A 27715-nucleotide genomic window follows, 5' to 3' on the forward strand; every position below is an offset into this window, starting at 1 on the left:
CCTTAACTGCTTTCCAAAACAATCTGAAAACATGCCAGTCCAGCAGAACTGCTAAGTGTTCCTTGTAGGAAGTCCATACGCCCTTGCTTGAGCAGTGTTAAAACCATCCTCTCAATTAAGCGGAAAAAGCACAATATTACGACTGTAAACTCGAAATACAATAGCTGATCAATATGATTGTGACCTTAAATTCACCATAATTTCCACTCACTAGTGACACAGCCTTAGAAATAATCACCTGTTTCAGTAACTGTAACCGTGCACTGTTCAAGAAGAATGTTCTGTAGCATAAACCAAATTCATGCATTGCCCTTTCTTAGCTCACCCGCATTCTTTCCTGCCTGTATTCTAATACCCAGCCCAGGGAGCACTACCAAACAGCTCCTTCCTCCCTCCCACCTTCTTTGGTGACAGTGGGATGCGCTCAGGTGCTTAAAGCCAATTTTTCCCTTTGTACTAGAGGGCAGCAACAGCACCGCAGTCACCTTGGAAACAACCATCACCCACTGTTTGCAGAACAAACAATGGTACCTTTTCAGCCAGCGCAAGGCAGGCAGGGCAAGGGGCAGCCAAGCAATTCTGGGACTTACAGGAGTGTTAACATATTGCATTCATTCAGTGCGTCAAAAAATAGTTCAGCACAAGAAGCAGGGCGCTCTAAAAGTGAGAGCCTTTGGCTGGAAACCACAGACAAGCGCACAGGGCTCAGAAGGTCAAACAAGTTTCCCAAGTCAGCAATGTCTTTTCCTCTCATTTTTTCACTTGCCCTCCCGTTCCCCTCTCTCATGCACACAGAGGGATGAAAAACGCACCTATTTAAACTGATCTTATCCACGGAAAGTCAAGTGTTCAGCTTCCAAGTAGCACTCACTGAAGTTTTCTCAGTGTGCCAAAATATTTTAAAGAACTGTTTACCCGCACTTGTAGTGCTTTGTACCCAACGCATCAAGAGCCGTTTCCAGAAGCGCTCCTTGTGAAGCTTGTGAGAACTGTGGTTATTGAGCATTTCAGACCCTATGTCTAAGCACTCCAGCAGTCACATACCCCTCTCCTTTCAAAATAACTTCATTCTTGCAGAGCAATAGACAATCTGACTGCTTTAAAAAAGCCAGATGATGTACATCTGGCTTAGCAATAACTTCAGAGTGGCTTCCTATCTCCTGGAGACTTTTTCCTCTGCTCACAAAACACCCACCACCAAACAGGCCTTGTTACATGCAACAAGCAGGGAAAAAAGCTACAAGTTTAAGGATTCAGGCTTTATCGATTTTAACACCCTCCCACAAGCACTCACTCTTGTGGCCAGGCACAGTGTTTAAAGCAGAAGGGAGACTGTGGCATCACTCAGGCACTTCAGTGCTTTATAACCTTCCCACACCAGTTAGCAGACACCTACATTGCTGAGAACAAGCTGACAGAAGTCCAGCTGCCCAGCTTGTCTATAAGGCCACCCGGCAGAGAATTGAGAGGCCCTACAAGATCATGCTACCGCTTGATTCATGCATAAAAGAGCATCCAGGTGTGCTATGAAGGAGTGCCAGGCACAACACACCCAGCTGAGAACTGCACTGAGGTGATGAGAGCTGCACAAAGGTACAACAAAGCAACTTCTGGGCAAGATCGGTAGATTTCCACATCGCAATATAAACATTTTTCTACAACCTTCTCTCTTCTTTCACACTGCACTCAGCTGGGGGGGGGGAGAGAAGGCAAACATCTTAATTACACCATTAGAAACACTGACTGGTGCTGTCCTGCTCGCTAAAGCCTCCAGCCAGCTTGTCCATGTGGGCCAGACAGGCTCACTCACGACTCTAACCATGGTAGCTCAGTTGAGTCAGATTAACATTAATAAAAATCTATCTTGATGTTCATTAAGATGCAGGCTAACTGGTCTCAACACCCACAAGCATGGCTTCGGACACAGCAGGCTGTAGCTTAAGGAGCATCAGGAGAGCTTGAGAGCTTTAACTTCTTTTTTTTTTCCTTAATTGTGTTCAGCTAACTCAATTGACCTCAAACAATTGAGACACACACCCTTTTTGCCTGTCAGGACAGGGTCCTTCTCTGTCTTGCACTGCTGGGACAGGAGAAGTGAAATAGGTATGGAGGTGATTCACATGCAACCCATCCTTTACCTCCTGCTAGTAGAGGGTGGAGGGGAGGAAAGCACACGGGTGAAAAGCCGCAGCTGTTCCAAGGCTGTTCCAACTTCACAGTACACGATTTATGGAAAACATAACAAGAAGAACAGAAAAATGGGATCTGAACATTACCGACCTGAAAGGATCATTATAAATACCTCCTGCTCTGTGTAAGGGCTACCCTGGGCTCCATCTGCCTTCAAGGCCAAGAAAGGAAACACTGAACTTGAACAGCAGCCAGGACGCACTGTCTACTTTCTAACAGCGCTGGGCCGTGCTGAGACAGGGAAGTCTACCTGTAGCAGCAGCGCACTGGCCCCACCACACCATCTCCCAACAGAGCCGGGCAGAGGGATGAACACACAGCAGCTCTGCCCCACAGGACTGCCCCTCTCCCTCCACATCTGAAGCAGCACCAAGCTCGGACGGGAGCCCCAGCAACAGGCTCCAGCTATTTTGGCAGCGGCACGTGCTCGGGAGGCCCTGACTCAGCGGGCGAGGACGGCACGGGTACCAGTCAGACGGGAACGCTCTCCTGCGCAGGCCAGCCTCCCGGCCGGCTGGGGCTGCCATGAGGCACCTTCGCTCGGGCATCACCGCCAACACCTCCGGGGGTCATGCTGCAGCACCGGCGGCCAGGCCTCCCTGGGGCAGGGAAGCAGGAGGAGCAGCAGTTGCTACGGCTGGGCCAGCCCTTCCCCTCCCTTCCCCCTGCGCAGCCACCCCCACCCTCCAGAAGCTCTATCGCAAATCCCCAGGCCGCGCCGACTGCCAGCTGACATAACTGTTTAGTCAGCAACCAGGGAGAGGAGTAACCGCCCCCCTCCATCCTTCCACGGCTCCTTCCTTACCCTGGTACCTTCCCTGCTGCCAGCCGACAGCACGGAAACAATCTCTGCTCCCCAACCCCTACCGGCCTCAACGAAGCATTCAGCTCTCCACAAAGTTTGTCGAGCTCTGCCCTTCAGCTGAGGGATCAGGGTGGTTCGTTGGTTGTGTGTGTGTGTGTGTGTCCGTGTCCCCCTTCCACCACCCTGCCCCATCCCCCAGGCGAGAGGAGATCCAGAAGCTCTGCTTCTGCTAGAGCAACTTCCTCCATTTGCTGTGAGAACATCACTCCGGCCGGCCCCGGCCCCACGCCGCCCCGCAGAGGAAGTGCAACATAATAGGCAGGCCCCAGGTGCCAAGGTTAGCTTGTCCTTTTCCTCTCCCCGGGATGGTTTCCACTCCTCTCAGTACCAGCCTCCCGAAGACCAAGGGCTCAGAAGCTGTGCAGAAGTTAGGAACAACAACAACAGAGAGGCCGAAACCTGCCGAAGCACCACGCTGCCTTTACACACTTCAACTTACACACCTTTTGGGGAGGTTTAACCTCTTCTGTGGAGCGAAAAGTCAGATTTCATCCATGCACACAAACGCTGATCCATTCTAACCATACCTTTTCAACTCAGAGAAGCTCAGCCCTCACCAGCAAGGCAGTACTACTGGCATACACAACTGACCATGCTGGCTTCCTCCACTCTCCTCACTGAAGATGCAACATCTACAAGTGTCTCAGCTGAAAGGAAAACTGTATCCCAGACCAGCCTGGAATAATGAAAAGCCTGGGCAAAAGGCAAGGATTTAATCAGTGAGGGAGATGGAGGTTATCACCCAAATCCCATTTCCCAGAGCACTGACAATGCAGTTTCCACCCTCTATTCTGACACCACCTCTGTAAGTGAATGCACAATGTACTTTTAAAAATACAGGTTTTAAAGGAAAGCCACACAATGTGTTATTACACCTTTCCCTTGTCAGTTTGCTTGCACGGTACAAAAGCGTGCATCTACTTACTCCAAAACGCAAGTACTCATAGTGTATGTAAAGTTGTTGCAGGGCAACCGCTGCACTGGCATATTTCGCAGAATCCCCGCCTTTCTAGGTATAGTAAGTACCATAAAAGGTGTAACTATACCATACATGCTATGATGCTATCCACATTTTATGCAAAAACAACACGTCCTGTGCTGACATCCCTGAAACAAAGCATTTCTTTGGCTTACACAAAGCCTATTTCAGGGTGAAAAACTGAAATCTCCCCTTTCCTCCACTCCCTCCCTCCCCAAAACTACATGCATGCTTTTTTTCGTATTTCATCACAGCTGGGTATCTATGCAACCGACTCCAACTCAACTGCAGAATAACCAAGGAAATTGAAGAATTAGCGACCTGTCGCAGTTTATCACATTGTGAATATAAGGAGTTACTGAAAGAAAAAAAAAAAAAGCACCCTACAAATAGTCTCCAAATAACTAAGCAGTGGTGAGGACCAAAATTCCCTAGAGAAGAAGAATGTTTTAAGTTCAGAACTCCTTAATTCGCTCTTCCACACTTCAGTGCTAAAACCCCACATTCTACACGGGCTGCCTGCTGCCAAAAGATAGACAGCTGCAACACGTAGACACAAAAAGGAGGTGTCTTTTGGCTGGAGTTTTAGATTTCTGCATGCTGCCCTGTTTTATGTGCTACTCCCCCAAAGAGTTATAAAAAACAACTTCAGAAATCTACAAACAAATGGACTATTGTAACTAATGATAACTAATGATACAGACTGTATTAAGTGTGCAGGTGCCATAAAGCCCCTTCACAGACCATGCTCCTTTGCAACAAGACTTTTTTCTTGGAAATCTGCTGTTGTAGTTATTGTGCCTACTTGGCTGTTAGCATATGTTTAGCTCCATATCTTTACAACAGAAGTCTGGGCATTCCAGTAAAACCTACATCAGTCTTCATTATTACTGTCTTTAAGCTGGTATCCCTGCACAGTGATTGATACTCTGCTCCTGGCTACTTAAACCAACTTCTTCTACAAAAGACGCTGCACCTACACTGGCAAAGTTGCACCAGATTTGTACCTGTTCAGCCAGAACAGAACCTGGATCGCAGTCTTACATGATGAAACATGACTGCCTTACACAATATCAAGCGTAATTAAAGAGGATACTCTCTTGAGATGGGAATTAATTTGGAAGCAGAAAGAACAGCTAAAGGAGACCTGATGTACAGAAGCAACAGAATTTTTGCAGGGCTAATGCAATAAAGAGATTTGCATCGAGACAGCAGACAAGAATGTGTGATAAGGTGGGAAGATGAGACCATTTTCAGAGCTGAAACTCTCAGGCCTCTTGACACAGAGAACAGTTTTGTGTTGAGGGTCAACACCTCTCCAGGACCTCTTCACCTTCCTTCAGCTGCTTATTCTCATGCCAGAGAAATCCTACTTTGGTTCCCCTTTAGTGACCAAAACAAAAGTTGGTGAGGTATAAGTGTTGAAAGACACAAACTATGAAAAGAAAACTGGCTACCCCAATCATTTTAGAGATAAAGGCTTACAGAGAAACCCCACAAACCCTTGTACCAGCATCTCTGAAAGGCAGTGAGTTACACTACAACAGGAATGAACTACTAGAGGTGAGGGGGTAAACAAATTATTGCAAACAAAGATAACCCCCTCTCCACAAGCTGGTTTTACTGCTTCTGCATTCTACGATGTCAAACACACATTCAGGTTGCCCAGGAGGGCACTAATTCAACATCAGGACAATTCTTTTTCAGTTACCCAGGCAAAGACACACCAGAAAGGGGAAAGCTGGGAAGAAACACCTAGAAATCAAAAGTCTCTTAAGAAAAGGGCAGCTTCAAAGATCTCACACAGATCTCCATTGAGATTTCTCCCTTTGTATTGTTTGTAGTCACATACCTGGAAGAATACTTGCCTTGAAGTGGTGGTGGGGGAAAGCCTTAAATACAAGTGGTGTTAAATACAGCCTTTGAAGGCAAACACCACCATGGACCTGAAAGACTGGGGCAAGTGGGAAAATCAAAAGGGGGAGGGATACAGGGGGAAGTGACTCTATTAACATAAGCCTGCCGCTGTTACAGTTACTAGCATCATGCTACAGACACCCAATAACTGAAAGCAGCCATGGAGTGGAGGCTCACTCAGCCTTCAACAAAGCTAGAAGCCAGAATGCATGTAAGAATAAACAAGTTAAAAATGAAGCATCTTCAAAAGAAAAGAAAAAATGGTTGTGCTGGTTTTTCAACATCACAGCTCCAAGCCAGCAAAGATTCTAAGCCCAACACCACAGCAGATGCAGTTCCTACATACAAGGACAGAACACACATCGCTAATGACCTCCCCGACCCACGGAGCAGAGCTTGGATTAGGCTCTGTGTGCAAGAATTAATCAACCCAGCATCACTCCCGCATGGAATCCAAGATCCATCCCAGCAAGCAGTTGCCTCCTGTTTCATCCAAGGTTGATTCAAGGCCCCCGTGCAAGGACTGGCAAAAAGACATTCTGCTTCTTCCACTTTTCTTCCTGGCCCCTGCTTCACTACAAAGACATGGTGGTTTTGATGTTTTGAGCACCCGTCTTTTTAATGATGGTTGCAAGGACTTTTAAAATCTGTTCTACCTGCACTGCCATCAGAAGCTGTATTCCCTTCTGCTGTGTCTTCTCCACTGCCTCCTTGTGCCAGCACAGCAAGATCAGCTGCACAGCAAGTCAGATCAGAGAACTGATCCAGCCAAAATGGAACTTTCAGTCCTTATCAGCTTCTTGGCCTAGCACTTTAGGGCATACCTTTAAGATATTTAAGATCTGTAATATTTAGGTTATATACCCTAATAAAAAAGGCAGTTTAAAAAATATTCTAATTAAAGCAACATAAACATGTCCTCCATATGCAATTACTTTATTTTAGCTTTTAGGTTTTCCTGATCTACACCCAGGAGCAGAGAGATACCTGCAAAGCCTGTGCCATGCCAGGACTCCATTCCTTGGTCCTCACGCGGCCTTTAGGATGCTAAATTTAAATTCAGGATTCTAAATGTGTAAAGCAGCAGCAGAGCAATACAAGACAAGCTCTGGATTCAACCATCAGAACCACAATCACAGTTTGATACTTTAAAAGGACAGCCCCTGCCTCCTTTCTCCAAACATACACGCTTGCTACTTCCAAGCACTATATAATTCACAGAGCCCACAGAGCCCGGCACTACATGCTGAACAGCTTATTAGAATGGTTTTATATGCAGTGACACTGAGAGATTCTAATTATAAATCAGTACTACATGATGAACAGGGCTGGTTTCTCCTAAAACTACAGTATTTCACCAACCTCCAGAGGCTTAATAAAGGAATAAGTAACCTAGATAAAGCTGAGTTCTCATTGTGAAAAGGGGTTTCTTTTTTACCAAAAGGTTTGAAATTGCTAGCACCACCCTTACAACTACGATCCCAGTTCTGGCAGGTTGGACTAAGTTTTTCATCAGCTAAACACAAACCAAGTTGCATGCATCATTTGATAGGGAGGTTAAGGTAGAGCTTTAAAAGCCAAGGTTCCTTTTTAGGCTATGTCAGTACTGAAGAATGCTTAGCACTTTACAAAGAGGAAGAAAGGGGTTACCATGACCTGATCTAAACCTCTCCTTTCTCACTCTCCACTTCAGAAGTGGCTGTATTTCAGTAGCAGTGAAGACATCGATTTGTAAAGTACCCTTTAACTAAATAAATACAAGCTGTATGGTTAATTTCTGCAAGCAAAAAAAACCTATTTTGTTTGCAAAAGTTAAGATTCCCAAGTCCACCAACATGGAGCAGTCCTACAGGTGGAGAAGTGGGACTACCAGAAAAGAAAAAAAAAGGATGAGAACATAGTAGAGTTACATCAATAAACATTTACTTCAGAAAGCTCTAAACAATTCCTTCAATACCTGCTGAGACCAAACAGATGGGTGAATTGAAATCAGTATCCCAAATAAGCAAGCTAGCACTGGAAAGCAGGCAAACTTTTTTGTAGGTAGTATCCCTTGGTTTGAGTGGAGCTCTCTTGTCTCAGGGTAAGTTGCATTCACTAAGGTTTCATACACACAGGGCATGCTTCAGGCTGACATCTGGGGGAGGGGGGGGAATATTAAGCAGAAGGATACATGGATACTGCTCTTACAAACCAGTAGGGTATCTGGGAAGGAAAACAGTGAGCAAAACACCATTTAAAACAAGCAGTTCTCAAGCTATCAGGATGGAAGTAACTGAGCTGGACCTGCCAACACCCTCACTAAACAGCATCTTCTGCCTGTAACCTGCCAACATTGAGAAAGTTTCCCAAAAAAGCTGCTGAAGAGGAGAATTCTGGCAGCACCTGGAAATCTTTAAGCCTGTCCAAGTATATGTCTTAGAGCAATAAATATGCAGGCAAATAAAGTACTTTTGGCATGTGCCTGTGATAGATGTTAACAAGGCAACTGAAGCTTTAACAAGCGTCGGTGGACAACGTAATCAAAAGCACGGAACGACTTCTGCACAATAACCAATACTCAGATCGGGAGTCCAACCTGGAAGGAAGGCCACAGCGGTGATAGAGCAGAGTCCCACAGAGTCCTGAGAAGTGTGGGGAAAGGACTGCTCATTCCAGGACAGGGCACTCCTGAAGAAATGTCACCAGAGCCGCAGCTTCAGGGTGATTCAGGCCAGGGTGATTTCAGAGGTTAGTTACCATGCAACGGCTGTCCTCCCTGTCTGACGGCCAGCGGTTACCACGCTTGCAGCAGAGACACGTCCAGCTCCAGAGCTGCCCATAATTGAAGTTTTAACTACCACGCAGTACAGCTTAAGCACAGTGAGCTCTGAAGTGCACCACTTGGGAGGGGAAAGTCACATCCACCCTTCTGCCATCTCTGCAACACAAACCAAGCCCTTCACCCTGGGTCAGAGCAGAACAGCAGAATGAGAAACCTCCAGAGAAGACAAAGTCCTTTCTTCCTCAGACATTTGCCTGAGGCCCTCACCTAGGCATCGAGTACAAGCACACTTCCAGGCCTTTGGCCATGGACCGTGGCTAGAGGCTTGTCTGCAGACCACCTCCAGCAGAAAAGTCCAGCAGAGAGCCAGGCCTCTTGGTACTGCCAGAGGCCATATTAACTTGTCGCCTTCAACATGCATCCAGCAGAGTTCAGGTCATGGATTTGTTGGAAGTTCATCACTTATTCAGGCTTTTGTGCGAGAGGTCATTGCTGTCAAACTGTCTGCTTTCACAAGCACAAAAGCTCATGTTAAAATGTAAATACTTACAGGTGTTCCACCAGGCACTCAAGATGAAAGTCAGAGCAAATAGATTAGCCCTAGCCATATTTTACAATGCTGGTAGTACTTGAATGTCATCTGTTTGTGAACCAAGGTTTTTATGTGGGTTCATCTGCCTAGACAGGAAGCATGATCTAATGGCGAGGACATGGGACTGGATTTAGAGCATTTGGGTTCTTTTTCAGCCTCTGTTACTGTCTCCTTCTGCGACCTTCAGTAAATAAATTCTTCATGCCACTGTCCCAGTTGAAAAGAGCTGTGAATAGATGCTTACAACCCATACAACTGCTGTGACCCTGTGTCATTTTTTGCTAATTACTACAAGAATTTGGAATGATATACAAAATGTTAATCTGACTGAGAGAGGCAACCTGAGCTAACAAAAAGCAGAGCCTTATAAAGGAGCAGAGCACCCTCCTCCCCAAAGGCCTGTGTTAACACTGTTTTTCAAGACGGAATCTCTGCAACTTATTATTACACTGGCCTTGATGGAGACAGCATTCTGCAAATTCAGCTTTGCAACAAGCCCGGATAGGCTGGCTTACCCCTGTTCCCTCCATTTGTGCACTGCATACCACTTGCAAGCAATTCAAGCACAACTTCTGTGTTGGGGTAACACCACAAGACTAGCAGCAGGACGATGCTGGCACAGGCCTACTGGGAAAATCAATTCCCCAGCTGTGGGAAGCAGCAAAGCCAGTGGAGGCTGCAATCACCACGTCACCCTGGAATCCAGTTCCATGTCCAGTTCAACCTCCTTCTGTGAATGAGCTGCACAGTTCTGGAAAAGCTGGTATCCTCCTCCCTCAGCACTTCAGCTACATGTCCTCTTGTGACTTCTAGAAACTACTGTATTAGCTATTAAATGGGAAGAAGTCATCACAGCCCTGAGAGGAACTCGCACCCATTCAGTTCAGTACCTACCACGGGGGTAATTTGGCACTGTGCATCCCACGTCATGGATGCCAGACCGACATCCCCACCACCCTTCACCACACAGAGGCTCTCTCTGTGAGGGACCCTTGGTACCAACACGGAAGGAAAGACAGTTCCAGTAAACCTCATGGGTAACGGGAAGTGCCATCTCTCTGGAACAACACAGAGGAGTGGAAAGGAACTGCGAACAATTGTGTTCTTCTGATGTGCATTCCCTTCCTCTGCTCAAGCAAGCGCAGGAGGCCAAGTGAGCACACATGACATGCTCCCTGCAGGATGCCACATCCTGCCGTATTTCATACGGCATCCCGAGGCAAGCCAGATACTTTTTGAACACAGTATGGTGTTTGACAGTGTGATCTGTCACAGTGTGACAGGTTCTCAGAGACAACACAGGAGGGAGAAGGGAACGGCACTGACAGATTTATCCAACAGCGCCGAACTGTTCCTACCCACACTTCTCTGAAAGGAATAAAACCAAGCAAACAGACATACCGCGCGCACACACAGATTTTACAACACGTATTCTTTCTGCCCCTTGCTTTCGGTAACTTCTGCTACTTTTGTGAATCTCTCGTAACTCCAACTCACCCAAACCCTTCCCATTCCTACAGAAAGCAGAGGTGTTTTGAAGGGGGGACGACAAAAGCAGCCCGGAGGTTGCTCTATGCACTTCTTACCCTGCTACTTTGCTCCCAGCCCCGCTCCCCTGGCCCCCCGCATGCGGCACGGCGTCCCGAGGAGGAGCGCGGGTTGTGCTGACATCAGTGAGGCTCCGGGGGCCATCCCGGCAGCTGCTCCTGATCCTGCTCCTGTGCATGGCCCGGAGCCAAGCCGCTCTGCCGTTTTGGTGATGTTCCCTCCTGCCGGCTACCCCCTCTCCCTCCCACACGTCTGCAGGGTGCAGCGAGGTGGCCGGGGCAGCCCTTCCCAGGAAACCTAGGCGAAGGGAAAGGGAAAAGAAGGCGGCTTTTCATGGGCAGCCCCTGGTCAGAAACACCCAAGTGATTTCGGACAGCCTGCTGCGGCTTGAAGGAGCTGTATGTAGTTTGGCTTCCCGGGCAGCCAAGGCCCAAGTCGCCCTTAGAACTTTGTCACTTAGAGGAAAAAAACACATGCTCTGTCCTCTGTCTCACCAAGCCTTGCGGCAGGCCCCACTCCATACAGCTGTTGCCCTGTTTTAAAGCAGACCCATCCTTGGGGGCAGCTGCTCTCCAGCCAAATGATGATAGCAGAGCAGCAGAAAGCTCACCCTAAAGCACAAGGTGGGTGCAAGACATCTTCCAAGCACAGCAAAGGGGCCACCGCAGCACTTTTTCCCCCCTCAGCTGCTCCCCACAAGGGCATGAAGCAATGCAAGGGCAGCTGAGGCATGCCAGGGCACCTTTGGGCCCAGCCAGCTCCATGGAGGCTGCTTTTAGGCAGCTGGGTATCTGCAGCCAGTAATCCCAGCGGCAGGGAGCGTCCCTGTGCTGAGCCACAGCCAGATCCGGGGAGTGAAAGGTGACAGCCAAGCCAACTTCACGTACGCCCTCGGAGCCTGCAGCTCAGACCCCATGTCAAGATTAGGAAAGTATGCACACACAGAGAGCACATGAGCTGCTGGAGTACTTTTGTTTAACTCTTGCAGACACCATATATTGAAGGAGTTTGGCTTCATGGCCACGTTTCTTGCCATCTCCCTTCAAAGCCAGCTCTTCTCAGGCAGTCAGACCTGTGACACTTCTTTGGGCTGAGCAGTACCTGCTCAAGTAGGTCAGAAACTGAAGTCAGTGAGACAAGTTTAGAGCTGTAGCTCACACGGGTTAAAGATTCTGGCTTATGTCAGGAATACTTTTTCTGGAAGTTAAATGCAGGCCCCAGTCCCAAAACGCTTCCTCCAACTTCACCCATGCCAGTATTTTGACTTAAATGGAACAATATACTTAAGCAGAATTGTATCTGTATTTAAAGTGTCTGCAGGATCAGTGCCTGCCTTCAACCAGACTTGCCTCTGACATACACACACACGGATGCAAACTGAAAAAAATGCCCTCAGAGCCACCAGGCTAAGCCTTGTTGAGACAGAAAGAAAAGGATAAAGATGACAACCCCCACCGCAGCACATATAAAATTTACATCTGCGTATGTTGAAGAATGATTCACCAGGGCAGGAGAAATAGGGATGCCTGAAGGCTATGGCTGGAAGTGAGAGAATGGTCCATAGTACTGGGTTTATCTGGGCAAAGAGTCTCAAAACCAAGCAGATCCGTGCACTATCAGCACCAAAAACACTGATGTTTCTGGGAGTCACATTTTAATGTTACCTCTTTAAAGGAGTAAGAATTTAAGTTCAGTAATGTTAGCAATCCTACACTGCAAAGAGACCCTGCTTCGGCCAAGAAACAAACTCAACTCCTTCCTTCTCCGCACCAAGCACAAAAGAAGCAGATACAAACACGAGTTTCCCTGGAACAAACCAGTCAAATTCATTCAAATCTTCCCGAAGCGCAACAGGGCAGAACCCATTCCTGTTCCCAGAGCTTATTACAGTAACATGACTAAACATGCTCAGCAGTCCAATGTGATAGGATGCATCCATTTGCTGATGCCAGAGAAAGATGCATGTCTCTGCTACATGGCACTGCTCTCTCAGGCTGCTTTTCAAAAGATGTTTTGAAAAGCAACCTGCTGCGTACATTCTTAACAAGTCATAGTATCACCGGCTGTACAAGTGTTTGACCTCTACTTGCTCTGCACTGTGGACAAAAATCTGACATCAGCTTATTCCAACCTTAGTAACACCAAACTGCTCTTACAAAGCTGTCTGGAACAGACCAAGACAACGCACCGATAAACTCCTAGACGGACCCCCGGAGTGCTGAAAACGCAACTAGTTTAGCACATGAGCCCACATGTTTTAAATTTGGGTTGGTTTAATCCAAGTAAGTAACCTGATTAAAATGGGAGTCTTCTCTGGAGGTCTAATTTCTAGATATTTCCATTACTCCATATGCTTTCATGTTGTATAAACATAACAAACAGTACATACATCACTGTTGGGATGATTTAAGAGTTCGGTTTAAAGCTACAACACAAGTCACTCAAGGCAAGAGTTAGTTGGTGAGAACCACCAATTGTGTTTCATTTCAGTCTTGGCAAGGTGACGTACTGAGAGGTGACATCTTTCTATTCCCAGTTTCTTCTTCTAATTTCTCAATTTCAGAACCTTTACATATGTCACATTTACATACAGACCTAAGGCAAAAGGAGCAAAAGGGAGAGAGAAGGATGTAGTCTGACTGTGACACTTTAAAACACGTATCAATGCTAGGAGTGTATTTGCTTCTGAACTAAACAACCAGACACAGACCCCAGAACACATGTATATATTTGCACCTATACTGCAAACTAGGAATTTCTGAGACCCTCCCAAATTCTGCCTGGCAACCAAAGCTCTCTATTTATAAGCGGACACCTCAGCAGCAGTACAGGTTCCCAGCATGCCTCAGCCTTGGTATCTGGAAAGACTCCTCCATTGGGTAAGAAGATAGTTATAATTAAACATTTATAGTGAGGTAGTGCTGAGCAGGTCAGTTCCACAATGTGTTAGGTGGCTTTTCAAAACTTGGTAATTGAATGCTGATCCCTGCCCCGAAGAGTTTACAATGTGGGAAATCAAAGCATAACACTTGGCATCTGTATGCTGGGAATTAAACAAAGACCACCACCAGCTCATTTCTGGGGTGTTTGGACTAGGCAGCTCATATAAACAGCCATTACCAGAAATAGTGGAAATCTTTAAATCAGCAGCCTGGACTTTCCTAACCCACATCTGTGCAGTCCGTTTGAATTACTAGCCGGGACAATAAGTACAATTTGCACATGCTGCTGGCATCTTCTTGTCCGCGGTACATTATTTTTGGCTGCGCTACTTTTCAGCAATCGTCTTGAAAAGACAGTGAGCACACAAACTGAAACGTTTACTGCAAGTCAAGATCATTCAGGCATTGCAAGCACAAGAGAGGCTGCCAGTGCACAAGGTCAAATGTCAGGCAACAGCAGATCCTTCGGCACAGGGTCACCCAATACTCCAGGACCACCCCAGGCAGTCATCAGTACATCTACTATGCAATAGCAACACACACTGGCTATCAGGCTGTCCACATGTGAGAATGTGGTGTTGCAGATCTACTAACCTGCATCTTTTTCTATGGAGATTAAAAGTTATGCAATGGTGTAAATAAAAACTCTGGCCCCAAACATTCAGGGGCCATCTCTGTCCCAGATCCATCCTCGGGGAGAATTTTCTACATTCCCCTTTTCCTACAGGGAAGGACAGGCCTGGGAAGGACAAGCCCTCCTCCTCCCACTCACCAGAGCAAATACACTCAAGGAAGTTAAAGCACAGCTTCTAGGATTTAGAAAAGGGATGCAGCAATGGCGACACTGCTTCAGTGATGCCAAAAAACGGGATGGAAGAGAATTTAGTCACCTAGGCTATTACACTGCAAATTCAGTTTGCTGTTTACCAAACAAGCCCCTAGAACAGATGCGCTGACTTTGTAACTACACCTGTAGGAATTTCAAGCACCAGAAAAGTACAAAGACACTATTAGTGCTTCAGTTTCTTTAAAGTTTCCTGGCATCTTTCATGCTGTGAATGCTCAAGAGCTTTCAGCTGTATACACCCCACATGTAATCTTAGTCCAGTGAAGCCTGGAAGAATTCTGCTGTCGATTTAAATGAAGCTGTGTTTTCCACATCTACAATCTGCACATCTATTGATTTATTAAATACATAACAGCAACGACAATGGGCCACGATCTGTATTCAGTTTGGCCTGCTTTTCTGTGAACACGCTGTTTGCTGATTTTTGAGCATGTAAAATGAATACCTTACCATTTATTTCTATCTTTCTTGAGGGAAAGGGAGCCATGGAAAATCCTTAGTCACTAAACTTAAAGAACTTATAAGTTCCAAACGCTTTGCAAGTCAAGACTGGGAGCTGCTTGAACTGCAGTTAGTGCAGCTGCATAGTTTACAGAATCCACCAGTTCCTTCCTGCAGAGTTTACAATCTACACAGCTTCCTCCCAAGGTAACCAGCATCCACTGAGGTACAGATCATCTCACTCACCCCTAGAAATTCACGCTCTGGTGAGGGCGAACGTGGTGGCCACTTCACACTCAACTAAAAGATGCTGCCATTTCCCAAAACGGAGGACTGAAGGCAGAGAGGATGGAGGAGACTTCTCCCACGAAGTATAGGTAGCACCAGTATGAAAATCAATTCTTTGCTATTTAAAGAAAAGCACAGTTTCCAGCAATGAACCAAGTTTACACAAGGGAAATAGGGGCACTGTGATACAGCTCTCTTTACCTTCTGCAACATGGACACCTAAGCTACTGCCAGTTCAAATACTGCCAGGAAACCTTACCAAGCAGAAAAGCCACCAATCTGCTGTAAAATCTGGAAGTTGCTCCAAGACTTGTTCCAGAAGTTGCCAAGGACCACAGCTTTGAACCTTACTTGGAAATGTAGTAAGATATACTAAGCAAAACCTGACTGGGCCATCGGATAAGGAGGAAGAACAAATGGTACCTGCAGCCATTAGAAAAGCAGACCAAAAGAAATACACCCTCCAAATCAACTGAACACAAGGCGTAAGTTGCATCTCTATAGAGAAGCACTTATCATTGTACTCATACTTCTTCCCCTGGAAAATACTGTCAAACCTCACAAATGGAATCCCTTAGTAACCCAGCTACATCTCTTCCATCACCAGCCTGTATGGCACACGCTTCCACTTCCTGGACCTTCAGCATCTCACTTAAAAAGCAAACCTCCTACTGCAGCCCTGCAGCATCAGGATGTATAGACAGCAAAACACCTGAGTTGTGCTGCAAATTATCTGGGTAAACACCAATTCAGGATACCTTAGTGCTTTTGAGGAAGAAGAGGAGGCGAAGCAGGCAAGCACATGCACAAAACACCACAGCTGCCTGTTGTCCTCAATACACAGGCAACTGCACCAGCATCAGAAAAAAAATACACACACAAATCAAGAACAGCACACAGGTATTCACGTCCTGGCTGCTTCTCATATTCTCAAAACACTGAGAACAATGTACACAACGAACTTAAATTAATGAAGAGAATGCATTTTGTGTAACAAAAAGAGGAACTTGAACTAAGCTCTTTCCCCTACGCAAAGCTGTGAGTGGTCCAAATTGAAAGGGATGTTGCTCCCTAAAGGAAATACAGGGAAGTACTGCTGCTTATTGGTGCAAAATCCAAAGCAGTTCTCCCTTGACCAAGCTGTAACGTTATCAGTGTGAAGGAGTACAGCCTGAACACAGGAATGGAATTTACTGCTGTGATGCAAGTGCTCTGAGCAAAGCATTCCCAGTTACCAATACACCTGAACACTGACATCACCTGCTGTACGAAACAGGACTAACAAGGGCTCGAGTTAAAGCCAGCTAACCACACACGGCAGCAGCAGAGGCCAACTATGCTTCCAGCATGAACAGTCTGCTTCTCTCACCCTCAAAGAGGAAGCACATACCTAAATTAACTAAAAAAAGGCCTGTCAGCGGCTGATCATCCTCCATTTTCAAAGGGCAGATGATGCAGGCCACCCATTCCTAAAACACCTACGAGCACGTTTGTGCTGTTTCAAGAAAGCACATGCTAACACCTGTTAAAATACCCACCATGAGCTGACAAGTGGAGAGGTCTTACTTGTATCAGAGGCTGGCAATTCCACTATTAACCACAACATACATTTCCCTTTTAGAATCAAATTAACAAGTCACTTGCACACATCAGCATAGAAAACGTCCAAGATGCTAAACATACTTTTTACCCAGAGTGACTTAAAAGTAAAAATTCGGTGTTTCAAAGCTGGCAGAAATTACACTAGGAAGTCACTTGGCCATTGTGTGCAAGCAGCTTTCCCACACTTTCTGAGAGCTCTACACAAATAGCATCCCTCCTGCAAATGGATCTTCAAAGCAACTTCAGGCAGCAGGATGAGGGGATGTCTTCTTCAAAAGGAAAGGGATCTCCTGAAATCCTGAGATTAAATAAGTTTAAAGACAAACCATTTTTGCTTTACGAAGGTTAGGTTCAGGAAAACGGTGGACTTTGAAAGTTGCATTCCACATGTTTCTATGGAAAGATCAGCAGGGGAGATGGAAGAGGTAATCAAGGCCTGAAAGACCTCCCTCTCTAATAGTCCTTGGAATACCTATTTTAGTGCTAGAGCCTAACAGTGCCGTGGGGGATTTTGACAGTTTTTCTTCTCCCTGACTGTAGCACCTTTGAGGGTGGCTGTGACTCCGCAGGTGAATCCTGTTGTTAAAACAGCTGCCTTTCTCCACATCTTTAAAGAGGTATTCAGATTTTCTTAGCCTTACTTAGTTGAATCACCCTGAATAAACAGTCTCCACCCATCAACTACTTATTTTGTGTAAAGCACCTATTCAAAGGCAACCACCTTTATTGATTGCCAAGCTGAAATGGCACCATTAAAAAGAAAAATAAAGGCAGGATACAGCAGAAGGCCTGTGTTGTTTCTGAAGGAAGCGCAGGTCCAGGCGCTGCATCAGGGCAATTCCTTTCTCACTGCAGGAGGCTGCTCTAACAGGTTTAACACCGGCACAGCCACAAGCCATATCCCACTGACTCTTCTCCCTTTAGTCCAAGCTCTTTTCCTTGTTCTGACCCTTTTCCAGCACAACACGTAAAAGTCATCCAGCAGGAGTTCACAGCATATGCCCTAGCTGGCAATTATTTGTACTTTTAACATTACATAATACAGCATTAGTACCAGCTCTAAGAAAGTTTTGTCACCCTGCTCCGAGTAAAATCCTGAGGGAAGGGGATTGAGATGCTTTGGTACTACTGCCTTGGAAGCCCACACTCTTCCACGTCTCTGGCCCTCAAATGTTGCTATTCAAAACAGAGGGATAGGGTGGAGTGGAGGGAACACCTTCAGGTGGGAAAAACATCATGACTGGCAGACATCAAAGATAAGGCATCATCAGATTTCTTGCACCAAAGAAGTGCTCCTGAATTTCCTGTTCAGAAGAAGTACCCCAGAACAAAGCCAGCACTTCCCACCTCAGCCAACCTCACCTATTTTCGCTTGTAATCAAATGCTGATAACCAAACCTGGCCTGGCAAAGCTCTGCAAGCTTCAAGCCCTTCCTGGCACCACACAAAGAGCTAACTTTTCAATGTACGACCAGAAAGCAGCACTTCCAGAGATACCAAAGTCCGGCCCTTGAAATTACTGCCTATAAAGATGCTTCTAAGTAGAGGGGGAGGGATGAGAGGAAAGCCACAGCTCCCATAGGTGCTGCTTTATATAGGATACTAAAAGCAAAACAAAATATCCCAACACACAGAGAAAGGATTCCTCTGGCCAAAAAAAATAACCTGCTTTAACTGCTGAACAGATTGGCAAGTCAGATCTCCCACCCCCAAAAACAGAAACGAGCTGTTGCATGGCTTCGGAAGGCGATCCCTTCTCACCAAAGTTTACATCTTCTGCTCCTTGAGGCACTTCCCAGCAAAGCTGCAGGGTACCTGAGCACTCCCATCTACTGTGAAGCTGCACTCAAAAGAACACAAAGCAGTTCCTGGCCCCTTTCCAAGCTGCAGGAATACTCTTGATAAAATGCATTTTAAAGCTGCAATCCCATGACTGACCGTCTTGCCTGAATTCAGAAAGGAGGTAGAAGAAGACAGAGAGCAACAGGCATTCTCACTGCCTTAAGGAGAACTGAAAGCAGCACTACCATCCTCCTCTACAATTACCTCCCAAGGAAAAAGCTACCACATCATCAAGGCAGCCTTCTCAAACTGGCCCAGTAACATGGTCCAATAATACACTCATTTAAGAACAACCTTTATTTCACTGAAAGAAGAAGACATGATTTCACATGTTTTAAGAGTGTACACCTAAAACACAGATTTCCAAACTTAGGCATCATCCATCAACAAGTTAAAAGGGGCTTTTTCTGCACACGCATGGATTTCAGACTAACAGGATTTACTTGTTTCCTGCCTGTTCCCGGGGAACCTCTGCAGTTTCTTTTTTTCCCAAGACTGTCCCTACAGGCTGCTATCCAACATATATCAGATGCTCCTGGAGCAACAGATAACTCTGGAAGGACATTTGCAAAGGGCACAAATAGAGGGCCCAATGCTGGTAAAATTTAGGCGTACTGGGGGAGGGTGGAATTACTCCTGTGTGTCGATAACTTTAACACTCAACACGGTCCCCTGGAAGGTTTTATTCATGCATCTAGGTACTTCTTTCCCAGACGTTTCAGTATCAAAAAATGTATTTTAAGTAAATTAAAAAATTACTGCAACTTAAAAAGTGAGTCCCTTACAAAAACGCTGAGGTTAATTTTAGCATCCTTCTGTTTAGCTGCTTAGCAACACTTATCCTATGACCTTCTAAGCACCACCTACTTTTGCAGGGGATAATGAATATAATCAAAGGGATTTATCTATATGTTTTTAATCTATGCAGTGTAAGTACATGAACAGTTTTTATTTAAATGAGAAATCCAACAGAGAGCAACCCAAACTATTTCTGCTTAAGAATAAACTTCCACAGACTAAAGTCAAGCGACTGTTACGACGGCAGTGTAACTCTGACATAGGCAAAGTGATAAAATCCTTAAGGATTGGGAAAAGCACTACAGAAGCCAGCGTTTGTATGCCCTGGGGAACACTACACGTGCCTTTGGTACCAAAGGAGATTATAGATATTACCAATAGATAATGAAAACACTCAGTTTCCCCAGTTTGGAAACTTCAAGAATCTCCTGACCCTCGAAATCAGAACAAAAAGCCATTTGGTCAGAGGGACACTAAACACTATGAAGAGTGAAGAATGGGCACACAACCTGGGTGAGCTGAGGCAGAATAAGATGTTTCACTACACTCAAGCCTGCAAGCAAATAAAGCTTCAAACACCCAGGTCTGGGTGCAAACAAACAAAAAAAATCAACAATTGCTAAGACCAGTCAGCAAACACCCTGTTATATTCTGTCTTAACAGCAAGCCAAAAATGCATGTATTTATCATTATTAAAAGACATATGTAAGAGTGGCTACATGAACAGTCACTCCCGATGGACAAACAACAGCTTAACAACTAGAAGCTGCAAAATTAGAGCAAAACAAAAGTTTAATTGATCATACTTGAAGGATGGTATTTTTAACTGTATTACATGAACTGAGTTCCAAATATGACTGAGAGGAGGAGGAAGGTGAGGGAGTAACAAGAGGCCACATCACGCCAAGCACAGCTGCCCCGCAGCAAGAGAGGAGGCTGGATGTGTCCCTCTGCAGCAGGTGAGGGAGAGCCCTGGTACTCTGATTGATTGGATGATGGATTCATGCTGTTCCTGGGTTTCTAACAAACAAAAGGGCCTATTCTTCCCTGGATGTACCCAGCTCCCGTTAAGGCTAATCGGCATTATGCAGGCACACCAAGAAAAGACTATATACCCTTAAGTCTTCAAAGAGAAAATTAAAACCTAAAACAAATATGGCTGGCATGACCCTGAGTCACTGCATCCCTTTCACGCACGCTGACCCTGTGGAAAACAGGAACTGCAGTAACAAAACTCAGCGCTCATGTCAAAACGACAGACCTCAACGAAAAACTTCAGCCATCATTTACAGCTGTCTACTGTGCACTGCAGGGGTGACAAGGCAGTGTTATTTAGCAACTGCTCGTGTCGTTAATAAGCATTTTTGTTTCTCCCAAGGCACAGGGTTGGATGTTGGAATGGTAAGAAACATCAGCTGCATCTGCCTTCTCTCCACTGCCCCCAAATCACACTGAACTAGGAGTTTTAACTACCGTCTCAAACGGGTAACTACACCAGATCTTATCTGCAACAGCAGACAGGGGAAAGAGGGAGTCGGGAATCCAAACTGGATGGTTGGTATGCCTCCCCCTTCCCACCAAAAACCGGTGATTCCAGAGCAGGATGCTGGCTCCTCGGCGGCCAGGACCAGAGCATCACCTCCGGGCCGGACACCCCGGGATGGCCGTGGGAGGGCAGCGGGCACGGAGGAGACCAGTGGGGGCCTCCGTGGGGTGCGCAGCGCAGCGGGGCAGGCAGGGAAAAGTGCTGAGCCAGGAGAAGCGCTCTCCTCCTCCTGCTGCTGCGTAACGAGGCCAGGATGCCAAGCCGGCGAAGATACGGAGAGGTGAAACTGGGAACATTAAGGAAGAGAGGGGGAAAAAGCAGGGAAATGAGGAAAAAATGAAAAAACTCAAGCGTACGTGCGGAGGGGAGAGGCGGGGAGAACTGCAGGGAGAAGAAGCCAGAGGAAACTTATCTGCGACATGACAAAGTTCAATCCACCGCCCTCCCTCCTCTGCTGAAAGAAAAGTTGCAGCATCTCGCCGCTCCGGGGCCCGGCCCGCCTCTGTCCCACAGCCCCCGCGCCTGGCCCATTCCGGTACCTCAGAGCCCCGCACAGCACCAGGGCGATGGGGGAAACATCCCAGCCCCGTGTACGATTAACTGGGCGGGAGGCTCTCCCTCACATCCTCACCGCCGAGCCAACGAGGGGAAGGAGGAGGGGGTGTCCCCGGGCCCGTAGCAACGGCGATGGGTCGCCTGAGAGACGGGTCGCGGCTGCAGCCAGTCCGCACCGGGCACCGCGGTACAGGCCGGGAGGGGAGCAGGGGGGCGGCGAAACTTTGTTTTCACCCGAAACTCCGGCGCTGCGGGGGGGCAACTCCACTGTCCCCCGGCAAGAAGGGGGCAAGAGCGACCCCGGGACGGACACCCCCCCCCCCCAACCCCCCCCGCTGTCCATCCGCCTCGGATGCTGCCCAGCTTCTTCCTGTAGTGGTGACGCCGCCCAGGCGTCCCTGCCCGCCGCTGGCCTCGCCGCGTTGGGATGTGCTGCTGGCACCGCATAAAAGGCAGCGGGACGGGGGGGACCCGCTGGGGGCAGCGATCCCCCACCCCATCTACTCCCCCCAGGGCCTGGCTCCCTCTGCCTCCTAGCAGGCCGGGAGGGGAAAGGACATGCACGTCGCTACCGGGGGGGAGGGAGGGGGGGGATAAGTTTGGAGTTGGAGGAAAAGCGGAGAAAAGTGGATAAAATAGACTAAAATAAAGAAGAAGGGGGGAGAGGCGCCGGCAGAGGTACCGGGGAAGGGCAGGCACGGCCGGCCGGCCCCGCGGCGTAAAGTCAGAGGAGAGATGCGCGGCGCAAGGCGGCTCTACCTGCGACGAAGGGTCGCCTTCATCCCAACTTCCCAGCGCCGGAATGGCCCTCCCGTCCGGGAAAAGCGGGCAGGGGCCGCCGCGGGACCCGCCGCCGCTGCCGGCGGCAGGAAAAGCAGCCCGAAGGAAAAGTTTAAAAGGCAAAGCGGCTGCGGGCTCTGGAGCGATCCGGGCTAGAAGATGTTGCTTCCTCGCAGCCCCATCCAAATTGTGGCGGTGGCTGGTTAAAAATAAACTTTGCAGCAGGAGGAGGGGGGGATGATCTGGCCGGATTCCTGAGCTCAGACGGTTTAATATGGATGAGCATCAGGTCCTGAAGGCAAAACGCCGCGGCTGGTGCCGCTGGTTGGTAGAAAGTCTGCAACAGGGAAGGGGGAGAGAGGAAAAAAAAAAAAAAAGAGGAAAAAAAAAACCCCAGGAGCCGCGGAGGGAGGAGAGGAGAGGGAGGAGCGGGGGAAGGGAAGGGAAGGGAAGAGGGAGGCTGCACGAACTCATCATCATCTCCACCGCTGCCAGCCAAACTTTTTTCCTCCTCTTTCCTTTTTCTTTTTTTTTTTTTTTTTAAGGAAACTTTTCCTCCTCTAAAAACCGTTTCAGTTGTTTAAAGAACTCTCACGACCGGCCGACACGCTGCGACCCCGAGCGCGCCCCGGCCCAGGAGAGCATTCTTCCCTCTCCCCCCTCCCACCACCAACCCTCCCCAAGAAAAAGAAGGAAAGAGAGAGACCCCTCTGGAGCTCGGTCAGCTCCTGCTCTTTGTGAGGGAGGAAGAGAGGGAAAGAGAGAAGGAGCGCGGCGGCGGTCCCCCCGCGGTACTTACGCCGGACTTTGCTGGGGCTGGGCTGCTTGCGCCGCGACATGCCGGGAGGATGGGCCGCCGGGGGGGGGCGCGGGGACGCGCCGGTGAGGAAAGGAGAGGGAGGGGGGTGGTGTGTGGGGTGTGTGTGGAGCGCGCACGGGAGGGAGCCGCAAAGTTGTTCCGGAAAAAGGAATCAAAATGGCGTTTCTGTGGATGTGTGCAAAGTTCATCAACTCCGCGCGAACTTCCCGTCCTCCGCGCCTCCCTGGAGGGGAGAGATGGGCACGGTTAGGGACCCCGCCGCGCCGCGCCCGCCCCCTGCCCGCCCCCCGCGCTGCCCCGCGCACCCTGATAAGGAGACACATCACGTGTCGCCCCGGCTCCTCTCCCGGGGACCGCCTGTTGCACGCAGCATCTCTCGCTCGCCCTCGCCGCGGGGAGGGGCGCCCCTCCGGACAGACAGCAGCGAGCACAGCCCCGGTCCCCCCCTCCCCGCACCGGCCCGGCCCGGCCTCGCCTCCGCCCGCCCCCCGGCAGCGCAGCGCAGGGATGCCCCAGGCCGGCGGGGGGGCGGCCAGGTGCCACGCGGCGCTCCGTGACACCCCCCCTCCGCGCCGCTCCGCGGGGCTCCCCCGCCCGCCCACCGCTCTGTCCCTGTCTCCCGTGGGGCTCTCCGCTGTGCTCCCTCCCGAGCGTGCGTGTCCCCCGGCAGCCGGCGTGCGCTCGGCGCTGGAGCGCATCCGGAGCGGCCGCGCAGCCGGGTGCCGGCTTTAGGAACTCATCGAGGCTCTCCGCTGGCCGTGGAAATGTCTGTGCATCATCCTCCTCCTCCTGCCAGCCCGGCGCCTCACCAGGTACAGCGGCCGCAGGCAGGAGCCCGCCGCTCCGTGCGCAGAACTCGGCTTCTTGCGTTGGTTGGTTGGTAGGTTGGTTTGTTTCCTTAGGAAACTTTCGTCCTTGCTCGTTTCGGGTCCCTGCGGGGGTCACTCATCCACCCGGCTGCCGGAACCTGAAGGATGTGAAATCCAAAGAGACCCGGCACATCAGCAGAGGAACCGGAGGTCCAGATATCCCCGTGGCTAATCAAAGGCGAGACTGGGACGTTTGCAACCAGAGGTAGTTAAGAAGCTGCACAGGCGCGGTGTGTGGCACTGCACGTATGGTCCTTCCCGGCGCCGTCACTGGAGGGGAAGCTCAAAGATGCAGAAGGCTCAACAAGTGATGGAGAGCTGTACAGAGTCTCGGGGATTGCACTTTAAAGCCCATGCCGGTTTGGAGTTATGTGACAAATAATAACAGTACGGGAAAATAATGTAGCTGGAAATACTCCATCCCTCGATGGGGGAGGGGGGGAAGCAAAGCAAGGGTGAGTGGGGATAATGGGATGGGAGGAACCGGTTTACACTTGAAGGAAATGGTTATTTGCACGATTTCTAGAGCTGTTAAAAACCCAGACCTTTTTAAAGCTGTTACTGGTGAGATGGAAACTGAAGTCACAGGCTGTTTCTCAAAGAAATCAAGTCCTGGCCTGTAGGTGAAAGGCTGGTACCAGCTGATGTGGTATCCTATCTCCTGGTTGAAAAGGGATTCACATGGAAAGGAGGGCTTTCCTGGTATGTGGCAGCAAGCCCTCAACCAGCTCTTTTCACAGTCTTTTGTCTTTAAGGTGTCATTATTGATTTCCTTTGAACCATTCTTTTCAAATACTGGATGAAGGCATAAGGTCAGGAACCCACAGGACCTGTCTCAAAGACATGAGCTGTGCTTCGTGTCAGGAATAACCCTCTTCCCTTCCACGCGAAACACCTGCATGCCTGGTGATACGGAACCTGGCAGTGCCAAACGTGCAAGCCCAGGAGGTGCACACGTGTATTCAGGACACGAACCTGCAGCTTTAACTTACTTGTGCTTGTTGTCGTGGTTGTTTCTGCAGGCTGAATTTTCTGTCAGATGGATTTTGTGTGGTATTATACCTGAGCTTTGTGTATAAATTTCAACACTACTCAGCATTGTTAAAGCAGCGTTGCTGACTGACAGAACAGCTACATAATAGCCAAGTTTGCTGCTAATATTGCCTGCAATATTAGGGGCAAACATTAGAAAGTGCATTTTGATTGTTATGTTACAATGTTCTTATTTTACAAAACAAGCAATCAAGAGAAATCATTAACAATTAATTCATTGCAAGGTATCTTTAACCTTTTCATCTCTCCCCATTACACCTGGCCAACCCACAGAGGCAGAACTGCTGGTGAATCCAGCAGCTCTATAGCCAGCTTACATCCTCACTTCAGTATCTCTGGTGGTCATGCATCAGATTAAACAATAACCTGAGCAGTTTCCCATCACAAGCTCAGCCCTTAAAACATGTTATTCCCATTGGCAGGCTGCAGGGATTTAAGCCTGTGTGGCACATCCATATAAACTGGTGGAGATTAGGCCTACGAGTTCACAACCTCAGGCCTTGTTTGCACAGACATTTGCATGAATTGCTGTAATTGAAACTGGTGCAAATTCCTGTATGGATAAACATCTTTGGAGGCTGGGGACCCATGTCTCACAGGTCTGTGCTTGGTAGCTCTGAAGTAGTCTTGGAGGCATCATGGGGCACCTTTGTATGAAGATCTCCCTTGCTGTATTTTCTAACTTCAGAGGTGTGTAAGCAGCCTTCCACATGGGAAGTTTAGCAAGCGGGTGGACAGAACAGGAAAACAGCGTTATTCAATTCAGCATCTGAAATCTGCTCCAGAAGCATAAAAATGCAAATAATATAGGTATTGTAAAGCTTACATTCAAGAACTAAATCAGGATTTCAGTGATTGGAGAAAATATGTAGGTATTCTTTAATCGCATTTATGTTTTTGTTTTAAACATCCCTATTCTTTTAGTAAGATGTAATGAAGGGTGAGCCAGCACAAGCTATGTTAATGCTGTAAATGAACAAAAAACCCCAAAACAAAACAAAAGCCCCTTATGTAATAACTAAAAAAAGGGTTCATGAAATAGAAAAAACGATGTATCTAACAGTTTAGGAATGAATTCTAATTCTGGGCTATCACAGGGCAAGAGAAATTAAAATAACTTGGTTTCTAAACTTTCCATCATCCCAACTTTTATAATACTCCAGGGACGTCAAAACTGTGGTCTAAGGCTTAATGTGAATTTCTGAGTAAATGGTTTTATTTTTTTTATTCCAGTAAAAGTGGAGATAGTTTTTTGACTAATAAAAACCACTTTTTGAATAAAATCACTCCCCAAAATTGCTGCAATGCTTACACGATAGAACTACTATCCTTTTCACTCTGTATTTTCTACCATCTGCATTGCTCTGTTATATCCCATCTCCTCTGATCACTCGATTTATGACAGTTTAAATCTTTTTTTTCTGAAGACTGCACATGGTTTGTATACTTTCTGGGTATTGTGACATCAGAACAGTGATGGGATATACATATATATGTGTATATATATGTATATATAACATAATTATATGTATATGTAACAGATGTGATAAGGGGCAAGAAAGCTTATCTCTAACTTCTGTATAACTTCCAGCTTCTATGCAACCCTCACAGACCTCTCTGGTCCTACATAGTGATGTTAACTGCAATGAACAATAGTAGAAATAAACCCAATAGTTTTGTGGAGGTATTTTGTGCATTACCAATTCCATTAAAACCACTGGGTGACATAGTTGTCTTGGTGACATAAAAGCCATCTGCTGCAGTCCCAAGAAAAGGAAAACTCTGCCCCTACCCGTAATTCAAATATCAGAGATGCTGATTGAATACCTTATTCAAGGAGAGAAGAAAAACAGGATGTGTATCTTTTACGAAGGCCACAAGGTGAGGATACACTGATGTCTTAAAATGCAGAGAATAAAGCTAATATTGCCATTAAAAGAGGGGGTGAAGGTTAGCTAGAAAATCTATATCCCCTCTGTCTTATTAGACATTATTGATGTCCTCTGCTTTAGATCATGGTACTTAGAAGTTACTTTGATTTCTTGCAGTGCTTACACCTCCCTTTCAGCCAAAGCAGTTTGGAGTTAAAGTCAGTTCTCTTACTAATCAGAAGTATTTATCATGCAATAAGAGGCAGCATTGGGCCCTGATGTTCTAACACCTCACAACTGCTGGGTGAGGGAAGCTGCCAAGAGCCAGCTCCCTCATCCTGACACGTGGCTGTGCAGCCACAGAGGATGTCAGGCATCGGAGGCCCCGTCTGCTGCAGGAGCTTATGCCTGCACAGCGTCCGGAGTCCTCTCACCGCCATCCTTTTCCTGGTGTCCTCACTTGTGCCAAGAGGCAGAACTCAGCTGACATACAAAGACAGGGAAAAGCCTGCTCAGAGGATCAGAGAACACACAAAAAAAAGCCTCAGGGCTTTGAAAAGTAAGTCTTTATAAAACCTAAGACCAAGAGAAATGCTCAAAGTTCCT

At 47.6% G+C, this 27715-nt stretch overlaps 1 protein-coding gene and 1 long non-coding RNA gene across 10 annotated transcripts in view; one reads left to right on the forward strand and one right to left on the reverse strand.

Annotated features, from left to right (window-relative positions):
- Window positions 1–23836, reverse strand: part of RREB1 (ras responsive element binding protein 1) — a 125389-nt gene extending 101553 nt beyond the window's left edge. For 3 of the 9 annotated variants that reach the window (XM_061346546.1, XM_061346547.1, XM_061346544.1), the window contains exons 1-2: window positions 23622–23836; window positions 23296–23539 (exon numbers count right to left, since the gene is read on the reverse strand). In XM_061346546.1, coding sequence (XP_061202530.1) covers window positions 23296–23335 — 40 coding nt within the window. In that variant the 5' untranslated portion in view covers window positions 23336–23539; window positions 23622–23836. The other 6 variants (XM_061346552.1, XM_061346548.1, XM_061346542.1 and 3 more) reach the window with 4 other exon arrangements.
- Window positions 23837–23933: 97 nt separating this feature from the next.
- LOC133208578 (uncharacterized) lies at window positions 23934–25423 on the forward strand. The gene is made up of 2 exons (XR_009724438.1): window positions 23934–24128; window positions 24219–25423. It is a non-coding gene; the product is annotated as an uncharacterized LOC133208578 (long non-coding RNA).
- The last annotated feature ends 2292 nt before the right edge of the window (window positions 25424–27715 follow it).

Source organism: Neopsephotus bourkii, unplaced genomic scaffold (genome assembly GCF_033783945.1).
Source record: "Neopsephotus bourkii isolate Nb327-2 ecotype Australia unplaced genomic scaffold, CSIRO-AGI_Nbou_v1 NB_272, whole genome shotgun sequence".
NCBI classification, from domain to species: domain Eukaryota; kingdom Metazoa; phylum Chordata; class Aves; order Psittaciformes; family Psittacidae; genus Neopsephotus; species Neopsephotus bourkii.